The sequence below is a fragment of the Chiloscyllium plagiosum genome, unplaced genomic scaffold (assembly GCF_037043375.1).
Source record: "Chiloscyllium plagiosum isolate Xiang-an unplaced genomic scaffold, Cpla_swu_hap1 HiC_scaffold_22, whole genome shotgun sequence".
Classification (NCBI taxonomy): domain Eukaryota; kingdom Metazoa; phylum Chordata; class Chondrichthyes; order Orectolobiformes; family Hemiscylliidae; genus Chiloscyllium; species Chiloscyllium plagiosum.
In genome coordinates, this window is record NW_028270160.1 from 34,186,401 (window position 1) to 34,212,746 (window position 26,346).

The window sequence follows — 26,346 nt, forward strand, 5'->3', positions numbered from 1 at the left end:
AATTTATGCTTCCAAGTTAAAGCTAGTGGATACACTAGTTGGAGAGCTACATTGTCTAAACTATGTTTTTTTGGATGACAAATAAAGGTTGTATTTTTATTCAATGTTTGCTCAAGAAATCATTGAATGATTTGAACTCGAGGTGTTCTGATCAAATTAATCCTTTAAGTCCAACACCAAAGTTGGTCAGATATTTAGCTGTATGTGGAACCCTGCATACTTCTGTGCGCAAAAACAGTGACTGTTTCCAACACTAATTCAATATCCAACACACATTTACGACATCAGTCAAGGCACACCAAATTAAAGACATTTCCACATAAAACTTATTGTAGTGTGATAATATACTGGGACAATACATTTGTATCTGTTTAAACTTAAATAGTTTTCCTTCACCTTGGTTTATTTCAGTGAATTGGCAAAAGTAAAATACAAACAGATTCTTACATTCTGCAAACATTGGTACACTATGCTGTGTGAACATTAGGATATTTAACAAATTAAGTGAAGCAGATAAACAATTATTTTCTGTCCTTTAAAAGAGAATAAGCGAGTTTTCCTGATGACCTGGCAACATCAGTCCCTCAAGCACAAAATCAATGTCATTGACTCAAAAGTAATTTGCATTTATATAGCATATTTAATGTAGAAAAAAATGACCCAAGGTGCTTTAGTGAAATGAGATCATTAATGGTACATCAAAGAAATAGATATTAGGAAGGCTGTTTAAAAGTTTGGTCAAAGAGATAAGTTGTAAAAAGGGTTTTAAAGAGGCAAAGAATTTGTAGAAATTCAGGTGCTGAATTCTAGAACATAAGGCTGAGATGATTTTTGGTGAAACAAAGAGAGTGGAAGATTCACTAGGCCAGAATTGAAAGAATGCAATTCTCATTAAGTGTTATAGAGATAGGGAGGGGTCAATTCATAAAGGGCTTTAAACATGTGGGTACTAGTGTGTTTTGAGAAGATTTGTAGCTCAGGCTGAGGTTATGGATGTAGGTTTGCTCAATGAGTTTTGTTTGTTTTTAGACGTTTCGTCAACATACTAGGCAACATCATCAGTGAGCCTCCGGATGAAGCACTGGTGGTGTAGCCCGCTTTCTATTTATATGTTTGGGTTTCCTTGGGTTGGTGATGTCTTTTTCTGATGTGGTGACATCATTTCCTATGGTGGTGTCATTTCCTGTTCTTTTTCTTGGGGGTGGTAAATGGGATCCAAGTTAATGTGTTTGTTGATTGAGTTTCAGTTGGAATGCCATCCTTCTAGGAATTCTCGTGCGTGTTTCTGGCTTTTCCTAGGATGGATATGTTATCCCAGTCAAAGTGGTGTCCTTCCTCATCCGAATGTAAGGATACTAGTGAGAGTGGGTTATGTCTTTTTGTGGCTGGCATCCTGGTGGCTAGGTTTCTGCCTGTTTGTCCAATGTAGTGTTTGTTACAGTTCATGCAAGATATTTTGTAGATGACATTAGTTTTGCTTGTTATCTGTATATAGTCTTTCAAGTTCATTAGCTGCTGTTTTAGTGTATTGATGGGTTTGTGGGCTATCATGATGCCAAGGGGTCTGAGTAGTCTGACAGTCATTTCTGAGATGTCCTTAATGTAGGGGAGAATGGCTAGGGTCTCTGGACATGTTTTGCCTGCTTGTCCGGGTTTGTTCCTCAGAAATCGGCAGACTGTGTTCATTGGGTACTCGTTCTTTTTGAATACACTATATAGGTGATTTTCCTCTGCTCTGTTTAGTTCCTCTGTGCTGCAGTGTGTGCTGGCTCATTGAAATAATGTTCTGATGCAGTTTTGTTGGTGGATGTTGGGATGATTGCTTCTGTAGTTCAATATTTGGTCTGTATGTTTTGTTTTCCTGTGTACACTGGTTTGAAGTTCCCCATTGACTGTCCGCACCACTGTGACATCTAGGAATGGCAGTTTGTTGTTGTTTTCCTCCTCTTTAGTGAATTTTATTGTGGTTACATATATTAAATTTGGGATGAGATGACACTCATGGAGACTCAAGGATGTAGGCTGGCCAGGATACCAGTACAATAATCAAACCTAGATTATTGTGTTTCGGGAGAAGACAGACTGAGACTGGAGTGATGATACAGGCCATAAGGTCAGCTGGGATCAAAAAGGATGTTGAGTTGCAACTATTTGTTTGTACCTGGGACAATGGCTACGGAATGATGGGAGAAATGGATGTTGGACAAGCCGACTGATAACGCAGAGGTGGCAGATAGGTCAAGAAAGGTAGAGTTGGCAGCATACATGATCTGACTGTAATTCTTTTCAAGGTGGCATTGTACATTTGTACTTGGATACGGAAGAGGTGGGAGCTGAGGATAAGTCACTGGGTGGGGGCGGGGGGTTTCAGATAGTTCTGGAACAGAAATTCCACTTTCTGCCAGATATGGAATATTAATGTGCACAAGAAAGCTGCTTTATTTACTCACTAATAATGCTAGAAAATTATATGTCTTTATTTCGCCGCCCTAAAATGGATCATGTATGTGGCAACCTGATGGAGGGTGCCTCCTGGCGCCAAGGTGCTGTACTATGTTACCAAGCTGTGGGCACATACGTATCCATGTATCATGCATATTGTCTCAAAATCATACAAATGTTCAAAGACAATGGGTGCCATTTCAAAGCTGCAACAAATTGCAAATATCTGAAGAAGGTGCTTCGGCAATGTACCAAATAGTCAAATATTTCGGAAAGAAGCTACTAAAATTCAGAAAGTAAGTCATTAGCCTATCTTTAAAACATATAAATTAAAACATCCTATTGATTTGAAATTTCTGTACAAGATATAAAATAAAAGTGTGTTAATTGCCAGAAAAGTCATAGTTTCATCACAACATTTCAAGAAAAGTTATGACAAACAAACCTTGTCATGGAATCACAGAATCCCTACTATGCGGAAGTAGGCCAAACCCCCCCCTATTGAGTCCACAATGACCCTCTGAAGAGCATCCCCTCCAGACCCACCTCCCTAGCCCTGAATTTTCCATGGCTAACCCATCTCGCCTGAACATCCATGGACACTATGGACAATCCACCTTATCTGTACATTTCTGGACTATGGGAGGAAATGGAGCACCCACACAGACATGGGAGAATGTGTTAAACTCCAGACAGAAGTTGCCCAAGGGTGGAATTGAACTGGGGTCCTTGGCACTGTAAGGCAGCAGAGTTAATTACTGAGCCGTTGTATCACCTCTGCTTTAACAGAAAATATTACACATGAAATTATCGAATGAAACAAAACATGTAATTTGACTTATGTTATTCACAGACATGGCTCATAATTTCTTTGGTTTTAGCTGCCAGGCTAACTAAGCATTCTCCAACTTTCCTATATTGTCATATTGAGAAGGAATATATTGTAAGACCTTCAAGGAATGAGCTTACCTTTATACAGGATAGAAAAATTGCAATATCGCCCTTTTCCCTTGTATGATGTATCTCAAACAGCAGCTTAAGTGCAGGCATGAAATAGTTTTCTGGAGGTATGCAACTGTAAACAACCTCAACGGGATATCCAATGGGTTCTTCATTTTCCACTTGTATGAGAGGAACATTGCCATAAAAGGAATGCAGCTTCTTGGACATATGAGGAGAGCTTATTATTACAACTTTTAGTTCCGGCCTTTGTCTCACAATGTCTTTTAGAAGGCCTAGTAGTACATCTGTGGAAACTGTTCTTTTGTGAGTTTCATCAATAACGATAACACCATAGTGCTCCAATAGAGGATCTGACATCATTTCCTGCAGTAGCATATCATCTGTGCTGTATCTAGAATATTAAAATACTGTTATTTGGTGGTTTTGATCTGAGTTTGTTTAAAATGAAAGAAAAGGTTAGATGTTACTTAGAATCCTACATAACCTATCATATCCTACTAAATGGCTGACAAGGGAACTCTCCTGCATGATGTCAGACATACTGTAACATCTTAAAGGCCAACAATCAAATTGTTAACTCAGAGCTTCTGGCCCAGTGGAAGGGACAATACCATGGTATCACAAGACCTCCTAAGCTTTTCTTGCTATTGAAAATAATATAGTATGTTCAAATGTACATTGGATTAATGGGGAAAGAAAGAAACAGTTACACATTTTCTGAACTTCTGTGCTTTGTTATTCCATTTAGATATCATAAACATATATTTATGAGCTGGAAATAAGTCAAGCTAAAATGTGATAGTATTAGCTTTGCTACATCTAAGTAGTCACCATCCCTCAATTATTCATTTGCTTTTTAAAGTTATGAACATAATATATTGTGTGCATATGTGCAGCAGGACTACATCAGACCTTGCAGAAGTAAGCTATTTGCTTGGATGCATCAAAAGTAGTTATTTACAAAGTATTTCTCCTACAACCATAGGTAATTACAATTACTTTTAATCGGTTTAAGCATTTATGAAAGTTAATATACTCTTCTTGTTAAATTGCCTTTATTTCTTTGTTCAAATTTTATTTTACTCAGATTTTCTTTTATCTTTGTCCCCCTCCAACTAATCTTATTCATTCTAATCCTCTCTTTTTGTCCCGGTACTGTGATTGCATTCTATTGTTGATGCTTGTAAAGCGTAATGCAAATGGTAAGGACCAGCATATGGTGTCATTTGCTTGCAGAAGGACCTGCAGCTGCAGTCTGTTTCCTATTTGCATTTGACTGATCATTCTGCAAGGGTCACCAAAAGTATATGCAAGCACACAGACCTCAGGATAGTTTCATTGATGCAGCAGTTTTCAAATGGAATTGTGTAGCCCACTTCATGCCCTATGTTGACATCCATTTCATCTGCCACGCGAAGTGCAAGGCTGACAGCCGTCTGCTTATGAGTCTGTGTACACACCACAACACCATGCTGATACTTGGAAGAAAGACAGTGTTCTGCACACCACTGTGGGATCTAAAAGAGATAACAAATGAAACAATCAGGGTACCACTACCTTCTAGCATGATGTTTTATTACATTACAATTGATCATACAGCTGGACATTTATAAAAAAATGTTAGATGGCTTCAGAATAAACAGAGCATTAATTAATAAACTCTTAACCAACATTTGCATGGTGGCACTTTTTTTTCTTATTTATTATTATGCTCACAGAATGTGGGGGTCACTGGCTAAGCAGCATTTATTGCCCATCCTTACTTGCCCAGATGATGGGTAAGAGTCATCCACATTGCTATGGGTCTGGAGTCACGTGCAAGCCAGACAAGGTAAGGATGGCAGTTTCCTTCCCAATGCACAAGAGTGAACCAGATGGGTTTTTCCAATAATCAGCAATGGATTAATGACCATCCTTTGACATTTAATTCCAGATTTTTAAAACTGAATTCAAATTCCTCCATCTGCCATGGTGGGATTCAAACCAAGGTCCCCAGAACATAACCTGGGGTTACTGGGTTATTAGTCCAGTGATATTACCACTAGGCTATTGCCTCACCTGTACTTGTCACTATATATTTAGAAACAGACATTATGTGTATGCACCTGGATATTGCACATGGAACATGTTGGATAGCCATAAGTCAAGATAGTAATTTGAACAGCTTGGGTATTTCTTCCAATAGGTCATAACAGCATAAGAAATTGGAGCAGGAGAAAGCCATTCATCCCTTCCTGCCTGCCCTGCCATTCATAGTTGATCGACCTCAAGCCTCAATTCCTCCTTTTTACCAGCTCAAGAAAGCCCTCAACTCCTCAAAATTTCAAAAATCCATCTGCCTCTTTCTTAAATACTTGCAGTAACCTAACCTCCATAACCTTCTGGGGCAGAGAGTTCCTGACATTCACTACCCTCTGGGAGAAGAAAGTCTTTCACATGCTCAGTTTAGAATGAGTGTCTGCTTATTCTGTAACTATGGCCCATCATTCACAATTCTCCCACTAGTGATAATCTTCTCAACATTCACCCTGTTAAGCCCTCTCAGAATCTTGTATCTTTCAATAAAATCAATTCTCGACCTTCTAAACTCTAATGAATAAAGGCCAAACCTGTTTGCCTATTCTCGATAAGTTAAGACCTTCATCTTAGAAGCTCTTTTGAATTGCCTCCAATGTTTGTAAGAATCAAAAAGTGTGGTGCTGGAAAAGCACAGCAGGTCAGGCAGCATCTGAGGAGCAGGAGACTTTCAGGCATAAGCTCTTCATCAGGAATGTGAAGGGGGAAGGGGGCTGAGAGATAAATACGGAGTGGGTGGAGCTGGGGGTAAGGTAGCTGGGGAGGCGATAGTTAATGCAGATTGGGGGTAATAATGATAGGTCAGTGGGGAAGGTGGAGAGGATAGGTGGGAAGGAAGATGAACAGGTGGGACAGGTCACGAGGACAGTGCTGAGTTGGAGGGTTGGATCTGGGATGAGGTGGGGGGAGGGGAGATTTGGAAATTGGTGAATTCGATGCCATGTGGTTAAAGTGTTACAAGCCAGAAGTTGAGGCTTTCTTCCTCCAGTTGTCAGGTGGCTTGGATTTGTGGAGGCAGCCCAGGACTTACATGTCGTTGAGGGAGTGGGAGGGGGGAGTTGAAGTGACACTGCCAAATCCAAGCCACCCGACAACTGGAGAAAGAACGTGTCCATCTTACTTCCCACCTAATCGCTCCACTCTCCCGACCAACCTATCACTATTACCCCCAACCTGCATCCACCTATCACCTTCCCAGCTACCTTCTCCCCAGCCCCACCCCCACTCCCACCCCCCTATTTATCTCTCAGCCCCCTGCCCCTTCCACATTCCTGATGAAAGGCTTCTGACCAAAAAGTCAAGTCCTCCACTCCTCGGATGCTCTTTGACCTTCTGTGCTTTTCCAGCACCACACGTTTTGAGTGATTCTCTAGCATCTGCAGTCCTCACTTTCTCCAATGCTTGCAAGCCCTTTCTTAAATACAGGGACCAAAACGGCATATAGTACTCCAGATGTGGCCTCACCAATACCTTGGATAGCTGTAACAAGAATTCCCTATTTTTAAAATCCAGCCCTATAGCAATAAAGGCCAAAATTCCATTTGCCTTCTTAATTATTGCTGCACCTGAATGCTAACCATTTTTGCGTTTCATGCACAAGAACACTCAGATCCTTCTGTGCAGCATGTTTTACAATCTCTCTCCGTTTAATTAACAGTTTGTCTTTTGATTCTTCCTATGTGTGTGTATGACCTCCCAGTCTTACATTAAACTCCATCTGCCAATATCAATCTCTCCTTGCAGATTCTGTGTCTTCATCACAAATACCCTTCAACCTATTTTTGGATTTAGCAAGTTCTGCCCCATCTTCCAAGTCCGTAATATGGGTAGTAATTAATTGTTGCCCTGCGAATGATCCATGTGACACTCCACCAGTTATGCATTTCTAAATTGAAAAAAAACCCCTTTAATCCCAGTTCTCTATCTTTGATGTGTTAACCAATCCTCAATCCATACGACTACATTATCATGAGCTCTTATCTTGTACAATAAAATCAGTCTGGCTCAAGATTAGGATACAGACTGACTCTAATCTCACACCTTTAATGCATTGTCTGAGCTGAGATGTCACCTTTTTTTATGAAACCTTAAGTTACCTCAAGAATGTGACTGGAAAGAAGCTCTGGGATTTACACATCAATGAACCAAAACCTGCAACCCATTCTAAAAGCCGAATGGTTTGCTCAATAAATCATTTCAGTTGCATGACACTGAGATCTTTTGTTGTAAATTTTGTGTTTTATGATTCTGCTCCACAGCTACCTGATAAAGGAGCAGTGCTCCAAAAGCTAGTACTGCCAAATAAACCTGTTGAACTATAACCTGGTGTTGTGTAATTTTTGACTTTTATGTGGAACTCAATTGAAAGCCTTCCGGAAATCCAAATACTCTACATCTACTGGTTCCCCTTTATCAACTCTGCTAGTTATACCATCAAAGAATCCAACAAATTTGGTAAACATGATATCTCTTTATCAAAACTAAGGTAACTCCATTTGATTGTGTTACTTTTCTAAATGTCATTCTTTTCCTCCATAATAATGGACTTTAGCATTTTCCAAACAACCGATTTTATGCAACAGACTTTAGCCTGTGGTTTCCTGCTTTCTGTCCCCCTCCCTTTCTGAAGATGTGTATTACCTTAGTCTTTTCCAATCCACTGGAACCCTCTCAGAATCCAGTGAGTTTTAAAATATTTTGACCAATGCCTATAGTATTTCAGTACTTACTTCCTTTAAGACTCTTGGATGCAAGTCATCAGACCCTGGTGATGTGTCTGCCCTTGGTTAGTTTGTTGAACATTTTGTCCCTCGTGACAGAGACTTTTACAAAATCTTTCCTCCCATTAACATGCACATCTATTATCTTTGGGAGATTATAGAATCTTTCACTGACGCAAAATTTTAGTTTAAATTATCTGTCATTTGCCTGTGCCCCATTATCAATTCTCCAGTTGCATCCTCTAAGGCCTACACTTACTTTAGCTACTGTTTAATTTTATATACCTGTACAAGCTCTTTCCATTTGGTTATATATTTCATGCCAATTTAATTTCATAATTAATTTCCTCACTCTTCATTAACTTTTTACTCATCCAATGGTGGCTCCTAAAAAAATACCCAATCTTCTGATCTACCACTAATTGTTGCTGCTTCATATACCTTAATTTTTCATTGAATAATCTCCTTGACTGCTTTTGTTAACTAGGGATAGTTCATTCTTCTCATTGAGCCATTCTTCTTGACTGGAATAATTTTTTGCAGAGTGTTATAAATATCCACTCCTGCTTGTCTGCTGACCTTCCCCTTTGTCTGTTTTCCTAGCCTGTTTTAGACCGCTCTTTCTGCATATCTTTGCAATTACCCTTGTTTAAGTTGAATACACTGGTTTGAGACCCAAGCTGCTCTCCCTCAAACTGATGTTGAAATTCTAGCATGTTGGGATTGCTACTCCATACAGCATCCTTAATTACATGATCTCCTATTCCTTCTATCTCATTACACATTACTAGATTTTGCCTGTTCCTAGGTAGGTTATGCAATCTAAGAAACAATCTCAGATGCACTCTGTGATTAATCTTCCATGTAACTATTGCCAATTGGACTTGTTCAATCAAAGTAAATATTAAAATCACCCATCACAATTCTCGACCTTCCATTTATACTTCTTCTTACAGTAAGCCAACTTTTTGCGGGCTACAAACAACTCCCACCCGTGACTTCGTTCCCATGCTATTTCTTATTTCCGTCCAAAATGATTCCACATCATGATTAGTTGCACCTACATAACTCCTCATCACTGTACAGATCCCTTCTTATTAATAACACTACTCCACCTTCTTAACCTTTTGACCTTATGGAGCATCACATACCTTTTAATATTGCACTCCCAGTCCTGGTCACTCTGCAACCATGTCTTTGTAAGAGCTGTAAAGTAATGTTCATTTATTTTGATGCAACCATGTTAAAAATACTGTGTGCATCAGATAAACAGCCTTAAGTTTGGATTCTTTTTACCATTATTAATTATTCTGGCTCTAACTTCTGCAGGACTCTTCTTATATTTAAGAACTATGTTAAACGATATTTAAGGACAGACTAAGGAACCTACTGCTTTCTGCCACATGTTCATTGTTTATATTTTCAGCACCTTGCACTTCTCCTCTCTTGTTTCTTTTTTAAACTTCCCCTCAATTGATCCCTCTCCCCACTAATTAGTTTAAAATTGCATCTAGAACTCTAGATAGAGGTTTCTCCAGGACACTGGACCTAACATTGTTCAAATGAAGCATTCCCAATGAAACATTTCTCTCTTTCCCCAGTACTGCTGCCAGTGCCCCATGAATCAGAACCCATTTCTCCCACACCAACTTTTGAGCCACGCATTTACCTCTATAGTCTTATTTACGGTGTGCCGATTTGTAAGTGCTTCAGGTAATAATATGGAGATTATTAGCTTTGAGACTCTGCTTCTTAATTTAGTTCACAGATATTCATAATCTATCAACAGAACCTTTTTCTTAATCCTACCTATTTCATTGGTATCTAAATGCATGATGACAACTGGATGTTTCCCCTCCCAAATTTCCTCTTTAGCCCAGAGGAAATGTCCTGAATCTTGGCATGAGGCAGGCAACAAAGCCTTCAGGACTCTATCTTTGCTGCAGAGAACAGTATCTACTCTACTCCCCTAAATGTGCTATTCCCTATTATTCTTACATTTCTCTTTCTCCTCCCCCCACCCCAAATGAATAGTACTCTGAACCGCAGTGTTTTAGTAGTCCACTCGTCCTCCCTGCAGTCTGCACCTCGTCCACACTAGGATGAAGAACCTCATATCTATTAGATAAACCTTTGGTTTTGGCTCCTCCAAGGTGAAATTCTACCTTCTCATAACTGCCTCATTTGTAGTCACACTCTCCTGTCTCTGACCACGGACCACATTTGTTGTGATTAATTTGTTGCAATTAATCAAAAGGCCTCAGCTGTCTTCTGAAACGCAGTAAACAGGAACGCTCCCTCTTTCCTTGGACTCTAGCTCATCAGCTCTGAGTTGAAGTTCCTCCAGCAGCTAATACTTGTAGATGTGGTCAGAATGGATCACACCACAATCAAAAGCTGTAATGGACTGCTTGCCCAGTCATCTTTGCTCTATTTAACTAATAATTTGCATGTCAAATACTTTAAAAAGTAATTTCCACCAAACTCAACAGATTTAAACCACTTGGCCATTCAAAAGACACAGAGAAAGTCAAACTTTGGGTCAGACAGGTTGAAGGCATTTGCTGTTGCTGTATTTTCGTCACTGATTTGCTGTGCATAGCTCCCAACCTGTTTCAAGAGACACAAATTTGCTTCATTCACCTTCTAATCTGATTCATGCTGACTAGCTGCACACTGCACCCAATCTGTTCATCACAATTAGGTCAATAGACAAAAGCATTTATGGTGCAGTAAAAAATCAGAATGGGTCCTAGTGTTCTCTGGTCTATGGTTTATCTTATCTGGGTTCTAAATATTGGATTCTGGATTAGTGGTGCTGGAAAAGCACAGCAGTTCAGGCAGCATCCGAGGAGCAGTAAAATCGAAGTTTCGGGCAAAAGCCCTTCATCAGGAATACCTGTATTCCTGATGAAGGGCTTTTGCCCGAAACGTCGATTTTACTGCTCCTCGGATGCTGCCTGAACTGCTGTGCTTTTCCAGCACCACTAATCCAGAATCTGGTTTCCAGCATCTGCAGTCATTGTTTTTACCCTGGGTTCTAAATATACCATGAAACAACATGCCCCTCAGATTACTTGCTTTTCTTTCCCTAGTCCTTCTTGCTTAAGACTGTCAATTTAATAGTTCAACTTACCTTAAGTGACTTATGGCATTAATGTTGCCTAACTTATGTACTTTGCCATTTGTTATTTTTACAATACTTTATATTGCTTTCCTTGATGAGATATTGACCTCATTTGTTTAAAAAACTACTGGTTTAAATTACCCCACTTTGCTTTGGCTTCATGCTCTGCTCTTTCATCCTCAAGCCCTACAAAACATGTAGCCACCGATACGCATCTCAACTTGAAAATAAACTTGAAAATACATTCTTGCCACCATGCTGCAGCCATACTGAAGGATGAAAAGGTAGTAGGACAGAACAAAAGAGTGATCAATACTGTGCAAAGTGCAACCTGACAGTCTGCAATATTGCCAGAACAGTAATACAAGTTATTTGCTTAGTTATCTATTAAACATTAGGACATAGATAAGAGAGTACATAGTATCTGAGGTTACACAATTATCATAAATTTTCAAGTTATGTTTTATATATTCTGCTTAAAAGGAAAGGGATGTCTTTTTAAAACTAATCATAAATACTTTTAAACCTTATAGACAATAGTCTAAAAGGGAAAACCTAGGCTTGAAACATGAGCCTTTCACTTCCAATATAGTATGTGGCTGACACTATTTTGTAATCGCAATTTTTAAAATCTGATATACAAAACTGTACCCAGGAGGAATGGCTGCTCTCAACAACTTTCAAACATATGTAGCCATTACTCCTGTACAAATTTGGCTAGGAGGACTTCCAGAGATTTTAAAAATATTTTTTAAAAATTCAAATTTTAAAATGAATGCTATGGACTGAATTTTACCAAAAGCTGACTAAGTGCCAATTTTGGTGCATTTCAATGGAAGGTTTGTCTGTTCCTCGCATGATTTTGTATGCACCATGTCTCTTATGAACTACTCATATGCTACCTTGTGCTCACCAGTGATGGAAGTACTAGCCACTGCTGGTTCTTTCAGGAATTCTGCTGCTGGTACCGTGTTTAAAGCCCAGCTGTGCACCAGGTCAATCAATGCCGACCATGGATAATATCTCATAATACATGTAGTGGACAGGAAAGGAAAAAGAAATAATTCTGAGGGTGCACGGCTAATGCATGATTGGAAATAGAAGTTCACATTCCTGAATGCATGGATGTAATGAACAAATTTACATAGAATAAAAGCAAAATATTGCAGATGCTGGAAATCTGAAACAAGCACAGAATGGTGTAGAAATTCTGGCAGCTTCTGTGCAAGTTCAATATAAAAGGAATGGGTGCAAATAGATTCACATTTTCGGAAATAAATTCTCAAACACTGATACATATAGTGTTCTGACACAGAACATAAACAATGTTTATCCAAAATATCTGTTGCAAACTCACATTAATGTGAACTATTACAAAGAACTGGAGAAAATAAACGTTTAAGACAGTTTAATGTGCCTGTTTTTGAGAACCAGCATAAATGGAAGTTGAAATCAAAAATTGACATAATCTTGATAAAAAGTATCAATAGCCATATTTTTCAGTTTTCATTGACGCCATGAATCCTGTAACTGTACAGATTAAAAGAAAACATGGGAAAAGCTCACCAGGTACTTGGTGATGATGGTTTGGTGATGGGGGTGGGGTCATGGTCGAGGGGGCAGTAGGAAGAGGTGTCCTCGAGTTGACGTTTGGCTTCAGCGGTGTAGAGGTCAGTGCGCCAGACTACCACTGCGCCCCCTTTATCCGCTGGCTTGATGGTGAGGTTGGGATTGGAGCAGAGGGATTGGAGGGCTGCGCGTTGTGAGGGTGAGAGGTTGGAGTTCGAGGGCAGGTAATAGGCCAGCATGGGGTGTCCAGGTGGATGCAGTGTGTTGGAGGTAGGCGAAGGGGTCCTCGGAAGGTGGGCGGGAGTCCTGATTGTGAAAGTAAGCTCAGAGGCAGAGGCAACGGAAGAATTGTTCGACGTCACGGCGTGTATTAAATTCATTGATGCTCTATGCTACTTTCTCCCCAACCCCACCCTCCTCTAGCTTATCTCTCCACGCTTCAGGCTCACTGCCTTTATTCCTGATGAAGGGCTTTTGCCTGAAACGTCGATTTCGAAGCTCCTTGGATGCTGCCTGAACTGCTGTGCTCTTCCAGCACCACTAATCCAGACTCCGTTAGAGCTGTCTGTGGTAAATGGTAGTCTACAATACATACCATTATCACTTACAGAGAATGGGTATTTGGATGTTCAACTTCTTTACAGTGTCCATCCAATATGTATTAGTGACTGTAATTCTCTACTACCAGCTTCCATTTGAAGGTAGGCCATTTCAATACACTTGATACAAATCTTGTCAGGCAGGCATGAAAAGTGAGTTTTTCATGAGTCACCATTGTTGCCAGTCATATTTTTGTTGGCATCTGCTTTAAAACAGACTCATGTGGTCTATTACTGTCCAGATGCACCTTTCTGAGTTCACTCTGCTATGTGAAGAGCAAATCAGCACAATTAGTAAACCCAATAATCGAATGATACATCACAAATGCAAATATATATTTAAGTAGTGAAACATAGCCAAATGCATCATTATTGCACTTAGATATAAACAGGTGTGTAGCAGAGAAGTAGATATCTGGCCCATTCTGTCTTTGCTGAATCTATGCAAGAATGTTTCAACTTTTCCCCTTTTCAGGTCTTCCGCATACCACTGCATACCTGTTTAAGTGTGTATTCAATTTCCTTTCTCAAGTTACCATCATATTCACTTGCACAGCATTTCAGCTAGTGTATTTCAGCTCAATCAATGGGGATGTAGTTTATCATGCAATTCACAGTAGCAATATGTTACATACTCGCAATTCTGCATGTCCTCTCACAATCACACACTTCAAGACTCTTGCCAATAAATCAACTGTACATTTTTTCACGTGAAATAGAACAATTTGTAACTGAGGTTAAATTCCTGTTCTATATTAGCAGTGGAATTTTGAGACACAATGCCTTTTCTGCAGCATACTTTTTCCATCAACTATATAACCAACATTGAATCCCTACAATGTAGAAACAGGCATTTGGCCCAACCAGTCCACACCAACCCTTCAAAGAGTGGCCCACCCAGATCCATTCCCCCACCCGATATTGACCCCCTGACTAATGCACCTAACCTCCACATCCCTGAACACAATGGGCAATTTAGCATAGTCAAGTCACCTAACCAGCACATCTTTGGATTGTGGAAGGAAACCAGAGCAAACCTGCACAGACACAGGGAAAATGTGCAAACTCCACACAGACAATTAGCTAAAGTTGGAATTGAACCTGGGTCCCCAGCGTTGTGAGGCAGCAGTGCTAACCACTGAACCATAATGCTGCTAATGAGTGACTCTTCACTGTCCTCTGAAATGTCATAGCAAGCCACTCAATTGTAAGTGACTCATTAACACCTCTATTTTGACTAGGGATGGTCAATACATGTTGACATTGCCACTGATGCTCAGATTCCACAAATGATAAGAAAAAAACTGTCCATCTAAATCACTACTTATTATATCCATGTCAACATGGCTGTGCCAAGTTCATAGTCTGATTAACAATGCCACCTTCATTGCAAAAGAGGTCTGCCTCCACATTTTTTTTATTTCTCAATAGATGCTAATAGCAATTACAGGTAAATGTGACTTTTCAACTAAAGTTGTGTCATTTTCCATCAAAAGTTAGCCGAATTAATAAACCTGAATATCCATGCTGCTTAAGCAAAACAATGTTATGATAGCAGTAACATGGAATATCAATTTTTGACTTCCATCGTCCAATTTTAATACCTAGGACATTTCATAAGTGAAAATGGTTTTAAAAAGGAAAGATGCTGAGTTAAGATGGCTGCAATGATCACCTGACGACAGTTTGAGCCAATTTATGAAATCATCAGAAAACAAAAATCAGAACTGAAATTAACATACATCAAAATGGCTGTATCACCTAAGATCTATATATTCTATTTGATTTACATCTTTCTAGAAACTTCACGTATTGTGATGGAAGTCATTTGCAAATTATCCAGTTTGGAAAATGTAATGATGCCAGACATGGCAATACACAAACTTTCTTTCCACTCAACTGCTTTTGGGCAGAGCAGAGAGATCAAAATTGATTTTACTAACAATGTAAACTGGAAGGCTTGCTCGTTCTTTCTGTCTCTCTCAGCCTCTGGAAAGACGTTCACTGATAGAGCAAATTGAAGAGACTTCCATTCACTCAGAACTCAAAAATACTATATCCTGTAATTCTGAAGGATGCAAATCATCAATTTTTCACTGGAGTGCAGGAATTGAGGGGTGACTTCACACATATTTACAAAATCATGAGGGGTGTAGATAAGATGAATAGCAAAGGAGAATTCAAAACTGGAGGGCATATTTTTAAAGAGAGAGGAGAGATATTTAAAAGGGACCCGAGGGCCAACTTGTTCCACAAGGAAGGTGGTTCATATGTGGAACGAACTGCAGAGGAAGTGGTAAAACAAATACAGTTACAACATTTAGAAGATATTTGGACAGGTACATGTATAGGAATGGTTTACAGGGACTTGGGTCAACCGCAGGCAAGTGGGACTAGTTTAGTTTGGGAAACCTGGTCAGGATAGATGAGTTGTACATGTCTGTTTCTGTGCTGTATGACTCTATGATCCTATAATTAAACAAACTGGTCTCAAGTTAAACCTAGCAATGTTTTGGACTCTCCCACTCCAGGAAAAAGGCCTTTGCTATTCACCCTATTCATGCCCCTCATGATTTTATAAATCTCAGCATCCAACACTCAGGGAAAATGGCCCCAGCCTATTTAGCATCTCCCTATAACTCAAACCCTCCAACCATGGAAATATCCTTGTCAAATCTTTTAGGAATCATTTCAAGTTCACAACATATTTCATAAAGCAGGGAGACTGGAATTGCACACAGTGTTCTAAAAGTGATGTCCTGTACAGCAGCAACATGACCTCCCAAATCCTACACTCAATGCATTGACCAATAAAGGCAAACACCTTCTTCACTATCCTGCCTACCTGGGACTCAATTTTCAGGGAACTATGAACCTACACTCCAAGGTCTCTTTTCAGCAACACCATCAAGTGTATAAGTCCTGCCCTGATTTGCCTTTCCAAAATGCAACACCTCACATTTATCTAAATGAAACTCCATCTGCCACTCTTCAGCCATTGATCAAATTAAAGAGGGGGTTTGCTTGACTTTTCCTCTCAAAAACACATTAAAATGCCATTATAGCAAACATCATTACCTTTACCAATTGCTATCTATGTTACAACTAACACAACAAAGATCACGTGTTCCTAAGCACAGCATTCCAATCAATTAGAATTTGAAAGAAAACATTTATCCAATTGTTTTTAAAATCTTCTATGTCTGTAATCTAGCATCTGTAATATATTGTCGATTTTGTTCAGGATATTCGTGAAAACTATCTCCAAATGTGCTGTATGTTTCAATAAATGGAAAAATTGCCAAATTTAGTTTACAAATGAAAAGATTCCCAGAAGAAAAGTATATTATTTTATCATTACTGATGAACATGTCGTAAACACTTGTTCATATTATCTAGATATTGGCATAACACAAACAAATCACAAAACATGTATTGTACTCCCTTGTGCCAGTGTTGTCCTTTCAATGCCAGCCTTATCATTAAGGCCAGGTCAGCAGAAATTACAGCTCTGCGTTTACAGCTTTGCATAGCGTTAGTGGAAAAAAGCTCACTTGAAAGTTTATAGTAGCCATGCCTCATACTAGTGTAGAGAAAAAAAAACATGGATAATATTGGCGCCTTTTTCAAAACATATTGGGAACCATGTGACAGAACAGTCTTTAAAGCCAAAAGCCTAATAAGCCAGCGTTTACTTCTGCTGGATATTTCCCACTGCCTTGGTTGCTCTTACCTGACTGCTTTTCCCGATCCTGGCGTTTCCACATAGGATGATAAAGGAATTACTCACTAAACTCGCCATGAAGGCGCTCTTTGCTCCCCACACCGGTAACTGCTTTCGTTCTTGGTGGAGTTTGTAATAGCGAGAGGAGTAAGGCAGCCCATCAAAGGGGTTCAGCTCCAAGTCTGCATCGCAGAGTAAAACTTCGTCGCCACTGTCGGATCCAAACTCTTCGGAGAAAGTTTCTCTGTCACAAGGCGATGCACTGTCCGGCTTTGTCGTATGCACTTGAACAGCAGCCATTGCCGCCTGTGTGGATGGAGGGGGCTTAGCAGAACTATCACGCTCAACTTCCTATCATTTGTTCTATCAATACCTGGTCCTGTAAAGAGTTGGAGACCAACACCAGCATTTCCTGCTGCAGTCCATAGCCACTTGCCACTCTCCTAATCGTCTGTTGTTGCCAGCGATCATCTGCAAACGAAATTAAAGCAAACCGACTGCTTAAAGGTACTTCACTAAAACAAGCGCATCCTTTTTTTGGTTAAAGCTGCCGATTTCCCTCCATCCCAGCCCACGTGTCGCGCTATGTATTGACTGAATAGTCCGGGCTAAACGACAGAGTATTGTACAGAATAATACAGTCATGTGGCCACTTAATCTCCTGACAATAACGGTTGGGGGAATGCTTGTTGGAAACTGCAGAGTGTGAAAGGTTTAATTGGTCTCTCAGTAACCGGCTGCACAAACACATCTGCCACAGAACCGGCTGGCCAGGGCCCTGAAAGAAATGCAAATCACCCTCTCTGCTTGTCATCGAATGTGAATCACATCAGATTGTATTGTGTTTGTCCGCAATCCGAGCAGGCACTGTACTGTGGATCCCTTTCTCATCTCCAGAAAGTAAACTTCCAAACGGAATAGATGTGATGTGGAGGCGCCGCTGTTGGACTGCGGTGGACAAAGTTAAAAATCACACAATATCAGGTTATAGCCCTGTTGGTGTCATGTGATTTTGCTTAAAAAAGGAATAGACACTAACCGAACCTGCTGCACTTATCACAGCTGGGAAACAGACCCTTCAGTCCAACTGGTCCATGCCGACCAGGTATCCTAAATTAATGTAGTCCCCTTTGCCAGCATTTGGCCCATATCCCTCTAAACCATTCCTACTCATATACCCATCCAGATGCCTTTCAAATATTGTAATTGTACCTGCCTCCTCCACTTCCTGTGGCAGCTCTTTGCATACAGTACCATCCGTGAAAAAGTTTCCCCTTAGGTCCCTTTTAAACTTTTCCTTTCTGTCACCTTAAACTCATGCCCTCTAGTTTTGGATTTCCCCACTCTGGGGAAAAGACCTTGGCTATTCATCCTATGCATGCCCTTCATGATTTTATAAACCTCTAAAAGATCATCCTTCAACCTCCAATGATCCAAGAAAAATAGCCCCAGTCGTTACAGCCGCTGGCTCCAGCTCAAACCCTAGCAACATCCTTGTAAATCTTTTCTGAACACTTTCAAGTTTCACAATACCCTTCCGAGAATTGCACACGATATTCCAAAAGTCGCCCATCCAATGTGCCTCACAGCCACGACATGACCTCCCAACTCCTAGACTAAATGCATTGACCAATAAAGGCATGCATACCAAATGCCTTCTTCACTATCCTATCTACCTGGGACTTCACTTTTAAGGAACTATGAATCTGCAGATCAAGGTCTCTTTGTTCAGCAACTCTGCCCAGGACTTTACATTTAAGTGTTTAAGTCCTGGCCTGATTTGCCTTTCCAAATGCAGCACCTCATATTTATCTAAATTCAACTCCACCTGCCACTCTTCGGCCCATTGGCCAGTCATAACTAGGAATATTCTGCCTCAGGGTAGGGGGAAGGCAGGTTCGATCAAGGCATCCCGAAGAAAATGCATTTGTTGTTTGGAAAGAAATAGTGTCTTTCGTTTTTTGGGATAGAGTCAAACTCAAATGTTTGTTTACTTGATTTGCTTCTGTACAGTACCATATAAAGAGATAGTTTGTGATAAAGTATATTTTTGAAATAAAGAAAAGGATTACAAGGAGATGGCGGGAGAATTGCACGAGCAGAATGCTCATTTGAAGAGTCAGTGCATTCATGGCCTCCTTCTGCCCAGTGACTATTCTGTGATTCTGTAAAATCATACCAAGTGTGGTTAAGGGGTCTTGTGACACAATGGTAGTGTACCTACCTCTAGATTAAAAATCACACACCATGTTATAGTCCAACAGGTTTAATTGGAAGCACACTAGCTTTCGGAGCGACGCTCCTTCATCAGGTGATTGTGGAGGGCTCGATCGTAACACAGAATTTATAGCAAAAATTTGCAGTGTGATGTAACTGAAATTATACATTGAAGAATTGATTGTCTGTTAAGCCTTTCATCTGTTAGAATACAATGATAGTTTCACTTCTTTCATGTGTAAATCACAAAACCCTTCCCTCCACAATCACCTGATGAAGGAGCGTCGCTCCGAAAGTTAGTGTGCTTCCAATTAAACCTGTTGGACTATAACCTGGTGTTGTGTGATTTTTAACTTTGTACACCCCAATCCAACACCGGCATCTCCGAATCATGACCTCTAGATCAGGAGAGCTGGGTTTACGCTGCACCTGCCCCAGAAGTATGTAGTAACATCGTTGAACAGGTTGATTAGAAAGTATTTGCAAAGTGCAGTTCGCATTTATCTAGTTCATAATTCAATTCAGATGCACTTCACTTTCGTGTTTGAACGAGAAGCCACGGCTGATCAGAACTAAAGAGCCTGTGTAAGTTAGAAAATGATGCATAAACGAATTGGAGTTTATTATAACAGACAGGGCTTACAGGAATCCGGGAGATGAAGAATTCCACATACTTGTAACCTTGGGGAATGTTGATTAATCGTGATTTCAACACAACCGGGTTGTATTGAGGAGATGGAAGTTGTCGGTCGAACTATTAGGAATTTAGAAAGACGGACGAGGAAGAAGCAGTATTTATATACAAATAGAAACCGAAATTGATGGAGAAGTATTTGCAAGTACTAGCTTTCGAAGTGCTGCTTCTTCAACTGATGAAGCGGCGCTTCGAAAGCTGGTGCCTCCAAATAAACCTACTGGACTACAACCTGGTGTTGTGTGACCTTTAACTTAGTTATAACATGGCGAGTAACTCTCACCTTTCCATGTAAGTGATCAAATATTATTTGACTAACTAGACCATAACATTCAACACTACATTAACAATATTTTCATGAAGAAGTGATACAAGTTCTAAAATTGCTTGTTGACCAACGTCTAATTTATTTCATTGGTTTCGTTAGTGATAAAGCCTCACCTTTGGTGTTTTTGTTTAGCACAGTGAGCATAGCACTGAGCACGCAGAGTCTCCATGTCTACAATCACATAGCACATGAAGGCGAACTCAGCTACAACGACAAAGCAGCGAGGTTGATTAGTGTGGGGCGCCGTTGGTTCAGAGGATTCGTGTTTCCCGGGCAACAAAGGATCAGCGTCCGGAAAGTGAACGCGAGATGGAAAAAGGGAGAAGGAGAGAGAGAAAGGGAAAGGCGTCGGATGACCTGAGCAGGGAATGAGAGGATTGGATCAAGCCGTGAGCACAGGCTGAGAGAGGGTGGACAAGACACTGGGAGGCTACAACCTCAGCCTCAACATACGGAGAATTGATCAATTGAAAAATAAAAACCTACATCTATCATGGAAGGTAACTTCAATTTACTAAGTTTGTAAATGAATTCGCTGATTGAAACAAAATGTCTGTGGTTCATGGGTCACTGATGTTACGTACAGTTACAATGAGAGCACACGTGAGCACTGACAAAATACCATGTCCAAAAAGTTACCTACACTGATAACATACATCATATTAATTAACCAGTAATAAGTACTTATTATACTGAATTTCGGTATTAAGCTACATTACTATCTATGTAAAACGACATATAGAAATAAATAATTTGCTAATAAGTAGCTTTTTCTAGAATGTCCCAAGATACTCTCAAATAAGGAATTATTTTATGAAGTTTAAACTTTTATTTTAAAAAAGACGCTCAATTTGAATTTGGCCAAGATTACACATACTGAAGCTAAATTTTGGAGGTGCTGGTGGGAGTTACTGACGGATAATTATTGGCCAGCTGACCGAAAGAACTTCCTATACTTTGAGCATTAAGCTGAGGGGTTCTTGTAGTGCAGTAGTAATGTCCCTACAGCTGAGCGTGTGACCTAAATTCAAGTCCCACCTGCTCTTAGAGGTGTATGATAACATGTATGAAAACCTCCTATGTTGATTAGAAAATGTGTGAATATTGTGGGATTTCTTAAAAACTCACCTGAACAGAGAAACAGGGCCTTATTCCGCCTCATCCAAAAACAGAGCACCTCTGACAATACAGTAGACCTTCAATACTGTATTGAAATGCTAGTTTAGATTATACACTATACTCAACATTTGGACTGCGGCTTGAATATACATGTTCTTGACTCAGAGGCAGGAGCGAGTGCTACCATTGATGCCAAGTCTGACACTTAAGTTGTCAAACACTTCGTTTAGGGAATTTGCATTTGTTTCTGATTATTTAAAATGAACTTTGACTGGGGCAAATGAAAGGCATGATAATTTATTTAGTAGTAATTCAAAGCAATGTTTATGCAAAATCTTCTGGTGTTATATGAAGGAGGAATTTTGACAATCAATTGAGCAAACTTTATGCTGCTTGCTAAATGTTTCCAAAGAATTTTTGCATTCACCTGGCAGGCTGATGAAGTCCCAATCATTCACTGAGCATTGTACTGTCCTCTCAAATTACACACTCATCTCAGAGAATGTTCGAAACTTTCTGATGCAAAGGAGAGAGTAAAACTAACTGAGGCATGCTGACACTAATGAATGATTACAATTTCTTGCAAATTAGATTGAAAATACATTTGTGATTTTTTTTATAAATAATGGCATGAATTATCTACATTATGTAGATAATTGTAGTTACTATGGAGTAAATTGTATAGCAAGTATGGTGTCTGTGTGTGCAGAGTTAATCATGGAAATCTGAAAGTTGTTGTCAGAGGCACTTGGCACCTCCGCAGAGCATGATATAACACGTGATCAACTCAGCAATGAAACCAGTGCAATGGGGGTGAACTTGAGATTTATGTTCAACAGTGTTCCCCACTAAAGACCTCAGTAAAAGTTAATGTGATGTACTCAGGAGTAAATGATTTGTTAACAGCATGATAATTAATGGTTACTGCCAATTTCGTCTCTGATCTGATCTGAAAAAACTTTTATAAGTGTGCAATTTCATTCCATTAGAAGTTTCTTATGCCAGCAGTTTGCAGTTTATTTTTACTTTTGTTGTCCGTGGTCTTTAATCTCTGTCTTTCTCATCCTTGAATTTCAGTTTATACAAAACTCTGCTGCATCTATCCTAATCTGCATCAAGTCAACATCCCTGTCCTTGCTGATCCAATGCCTCACAAATACAATTTTCATCATTTTATAGAATCCCGTAGACATCATTCATTTCTTCACTGGAGCTAGACTTTTGTAATCCTTTGCCCCCTACACCTCCTCAGCCCCTAACTTCCAATTCATCTTTAGGAAGGATGTGAAAGTGTTAGAGAGGGTGTTGAAAGGCTTCATGGGAATGGTTCCAGCATTGAGGAAATGCAATTTAATAGGTAGATTGGAGAAGTTGGACTGTTCTTGGGGGAAAAGAGATTTGAGAGGAAGTTTGATAGAGGTAGTCAAAATCATGATGGGTCCGAATAGGGGACATAGGGAAAGCTGGTGATTCAATTGAGAATCAGATGGCACAGATTTAAGATAATTGGCAGATGGAGCAATGAAAACATGAGAGAGGATTTTTCACACAGTGAATGGTTATGCTCTGAAATGTACTGCTTGAAAGTCCGGTGGAGGCAAGTTTAGTCAAGGCATTAAAAATTGAATTAGATTATTGTCTGAAAAAGAAAAATGTGCAGTGTTTTAGGGAAAAGGCTGGACAATGGCACTGGTGAGTTGTTCTATCAGAGAGCAGACACAGACACAATGGGCCAAATGGCCTCTTTCTATGCTGCAACCATTCTCTGATTCTATGATCATACTCTTGCATTTTGCATATCCACCTTCTTTATCCTGCTAAATGTCCACGTCTTCAGCTGCTGAAGCCAAATGATCTGGAATCCACCCCGAGTCCTTCCACCTAACTACTTTCCTTTAAATTTCTCATTAAGCCCACCTTATTGACTGAATTCATTTCTCAATGAATACAATTGCTCATTGTTGTTTATGGAATCTTAGGGCTGTAGCACAGCAATGATAATAAAGTGTATATTACCCATCAATTCATAAATGTCACACTTCCCTTTGGGCTACACTTCAAACAGACATCCTGCCAGCCCTACCTGTTTTTTTTGTGGGGAACTGCCTGGAAGTGATGGTGTAGTGGTATTAACACTAGTCTATTAATCCACTGACCCAAATAATGTGCTGGGACCCAGGTTTGAATCCTGCCATGGCAGATAGTGGAACCTGAATTCATTGAAAAAAAATGAAATTAAGCGTCTAATGATGACCATGAAACCATTGTTGATTGTCAGGATAAACCCATCTGGTTCACTATTAGCCATTAGGAAACTGAGGAGAAAGTAAGGTCTGCAGATGCTGGAGATCAGAGCTGAAAATGTGTTGCTGGAAAAGCGCAGCAGGTCAGGCAGCATCCAGGGAACAGGAGAATCGACGTTTCGGGCGAAGAAGGGCTTATGCGTCGATTCTCCTGTTCCCTGGATGCTGCCTGACCTGCTGCGCTTTTCCAGCAACACATTTTCAGCCATTAGGAAACTGCCATCCTTACCTGATCTGGCCTACATGTGGGTGGCATGGTGGCACAGTGGTTAACACTGCTGCCTCACAGCGCCAGAGACCCGGGTTCAATTCCCAACTCAGGTGACTGACTGTGTGGAGTTTGCACGTTCTCCCCGTGTCTGCGTGGGTTTCCTCCGGGTGCTCCGGTTTCCTCCCATAGTCCAAAGATGTGCAGGTCAGGAGAATTGGCCATGCTAAATTGCCCGTAGTGTTAGGTAAAAGGGGTGAATATAGGGGTATGGGTGGGTTGCGCTTCGGCGGGTCGGTGTGGACTTGTTGGGACGAAGGGCCTGTTTCCACACTGTAAGTAATCTAATCTAATCTTAAGTGACTCCAGTGCCACAGCAATATCATTGATTCTTACTGCACTCTGGGCAATAAGGGATAGGCAACAAATGCTGGCCTAGCCAGCAATGCCCATGTCTCATGAAATAAATCTTGTAAAGGTGAGTGGACATAGGATGTGCCTGTTCAGTCTCATTGGAATTTTACAAATGAGAAGACAGAGTGAACCTGAAATGTTAACCACCTGCCTCCCTCACACAATGACAACAGAACTGTGTTGTCAGTTTCCAGAAGTTTGTATTTCTTTGTTGTTGCTTATTAGTACAGAACTTAAACATTGCCAAAAAAAGGGACAAGAAGTCAAAGTTTTTTGTCTTGCACTCGTCAGATCTAGGACACAAGAAATATACCTGTAAAAAAGGACATCATTTTCAACATGAAAAGGTGCTTATGGTTGGTTGGGACATCATTGGCATAGAGGTGCACCAAGAACAATTAACTATCAATCTTAATTGTCAGACCAGGCAGGTAGACTCAAATTGGTCAGGGTGTTGCCATAGAAATCATGGATCATAGAGAAAGGATACATAGTAGACCATATAGGACTGAGATGAGAAGAAGTTTCTTCACCCAGAGAATGGCGTGCCTGTGGAATTCTCTGCCACAGAAAGTAGTTGAAGCCAAAGCATTGAATGTTTTCAAGAAAGAATTAGATTTGGCTGTTAAGGCTAAAGGGATCAAAGAGCATGGAGAGAAAGCAGGAACAGGATGCAAAGTTGAACAATCAGCCTTGACCATAGTGAATAGCAGAGCCAGCTCAAAGGACTGAAAAGCCTACTCCTCTAGTTTCCATATTTAAATGTTTCTAGGAGAATGTAGCGGAGATTGGCAATCTACATGACCCTTTGAAAAGGCTGCAATGAATGTACAAGCGGCCTGGAGGAAGATTTATAGTGGAGTCCCAAGGGTTGGATGTGGAAATCTTGTTTTTCATAATATATATTAATAATCTGGATCTTGGTATTTAGGGGACAATTTCAAATTTTGCAAATGATACAAAATTTAGAAGAATTGTAAGCTGTGAGGAGGACAGACTTGGAACTCCAAAAGGACATTGACAAATTGATAGAGCTGGCATATTGTTGGCAGATGATGTCCAATGCCAAGAAGTAATGCACTTTGATAAGAAGAACATAGAAACATAAAAAAGAGGATACAATTCTAAATGGGGTGCAGGAGCAGAGGGACCTGGGTGTATATGTACACAGATCATTGAAGGACAAGTGGAGAGAGCAGTTAATAAAACATATGGTGTCCTCAACTTTATTCATAGGACATAGAGTATAAGAGTAAGGAGGTGATGTTGCACTTCCACAAGATACTTGTTAGACCCCAGCCAAAGTATTGTGCAAAGTTTGAGACATCATATTATGGGAAAGATTTGAATGCAGGAGAGTGAGTGTAATAATGATTTACAAGAATGGTTCCAGGAATGAGATACCTCATTATGAGGATAGATTGGAGTTGGGATTGTTCTCCTTGGAGAGAAGAAAGCTGAGAGGAGATTTGATAGAGGGTGCTGGAAAGGGCTCATCCCTGTTTGGGAGCAAAATGACCAGGTGCACGACTGGGTTTTAAATATGGCACCAGCTGGTCAGAAACTTGGAAGGTCCCAGCAGCGATGAGCTCTTCAGCTGCTGGTGAGGAAAAGATTATACAAATGTGACGCTGCAGAAGTATAGTGCATGCCTAATAAGGAAAGCAGTGGAGAATTGTTTGCAAAATTACCTAATGCTCACAGAGAGAAATCCTCATGAAGCTCCCAAAGTTGATATTTGGCTAATTTGAGGGAAAGGGAACAAAGAGGTTGCTTCCACTGTCGGGTGAAAATAGAAATAGGGGACATAAAATAAGGAAGAGCAGATTTAGAATTGAATTGA

The 26,346-nt window shown here is 40.1% G+C and overlaps 2 protein-coding genes across 4 annotated transcripts in view; one reads left to right on the forward strand and one right to left on the reverse strand.

Moving 5' to 3' along the window:
• Positions 1-17,847, reverse strand: part of LOC122561389 (putative pre-mRNA-splicing factor ATP-dependent RNA helicase DHX32) — a 42,064-nt gene extending 24,217 nt beyond the window's left edge. The window contains exons 1-3 of one of the 3 annotated variants that reach the window (XM_087998954.1): positions 17,287-17,838; positions 4,729-4,922; positions 3,412-3,796 (exon numbers count right to left, since the gene is read on the reverse strand). In XM_087998954.1, the coding sequence (XP_087855080.1) occupies positions 3,412-3,796; positions 4,729-4,922; positions 17,287-17,520 (813 nt within the window). In that variant the 5' untranslated portion in view covers positions 17,521-17,838. Of the gene's footprint in view, positions 1-3,411; positions 3,797-4,728; positions 4,923-17,229 lie in introns of all 3 variants that reach the window. The other 2 variants (XM_043713154.2, XM_087998955.1) reach the window with 2 other exon arrangements.
• Positions 17,636-26,346, forward strand: part of fank1 (fibronectin type III and ankyrin repeat domains 1) — a 66,613-nt gene continuing 57,902 nt past the window's right edge. Inside the window, exons 1-2 of the mRNA XM_043712622.2 lie at positions 17,636-17,727; positions 20,592-20,959. Of these exons, the coding sequence (XP_043568557.2) occupies positions 20,953-20,959 (7 nt within the window). The 5' untranslated portion in view covers positions 17,636-17,727; positions 20,592-20,952. The remainder of the gene's footprint in view (positions 17,728-20,591; positions 20,960-26,346) is intronic.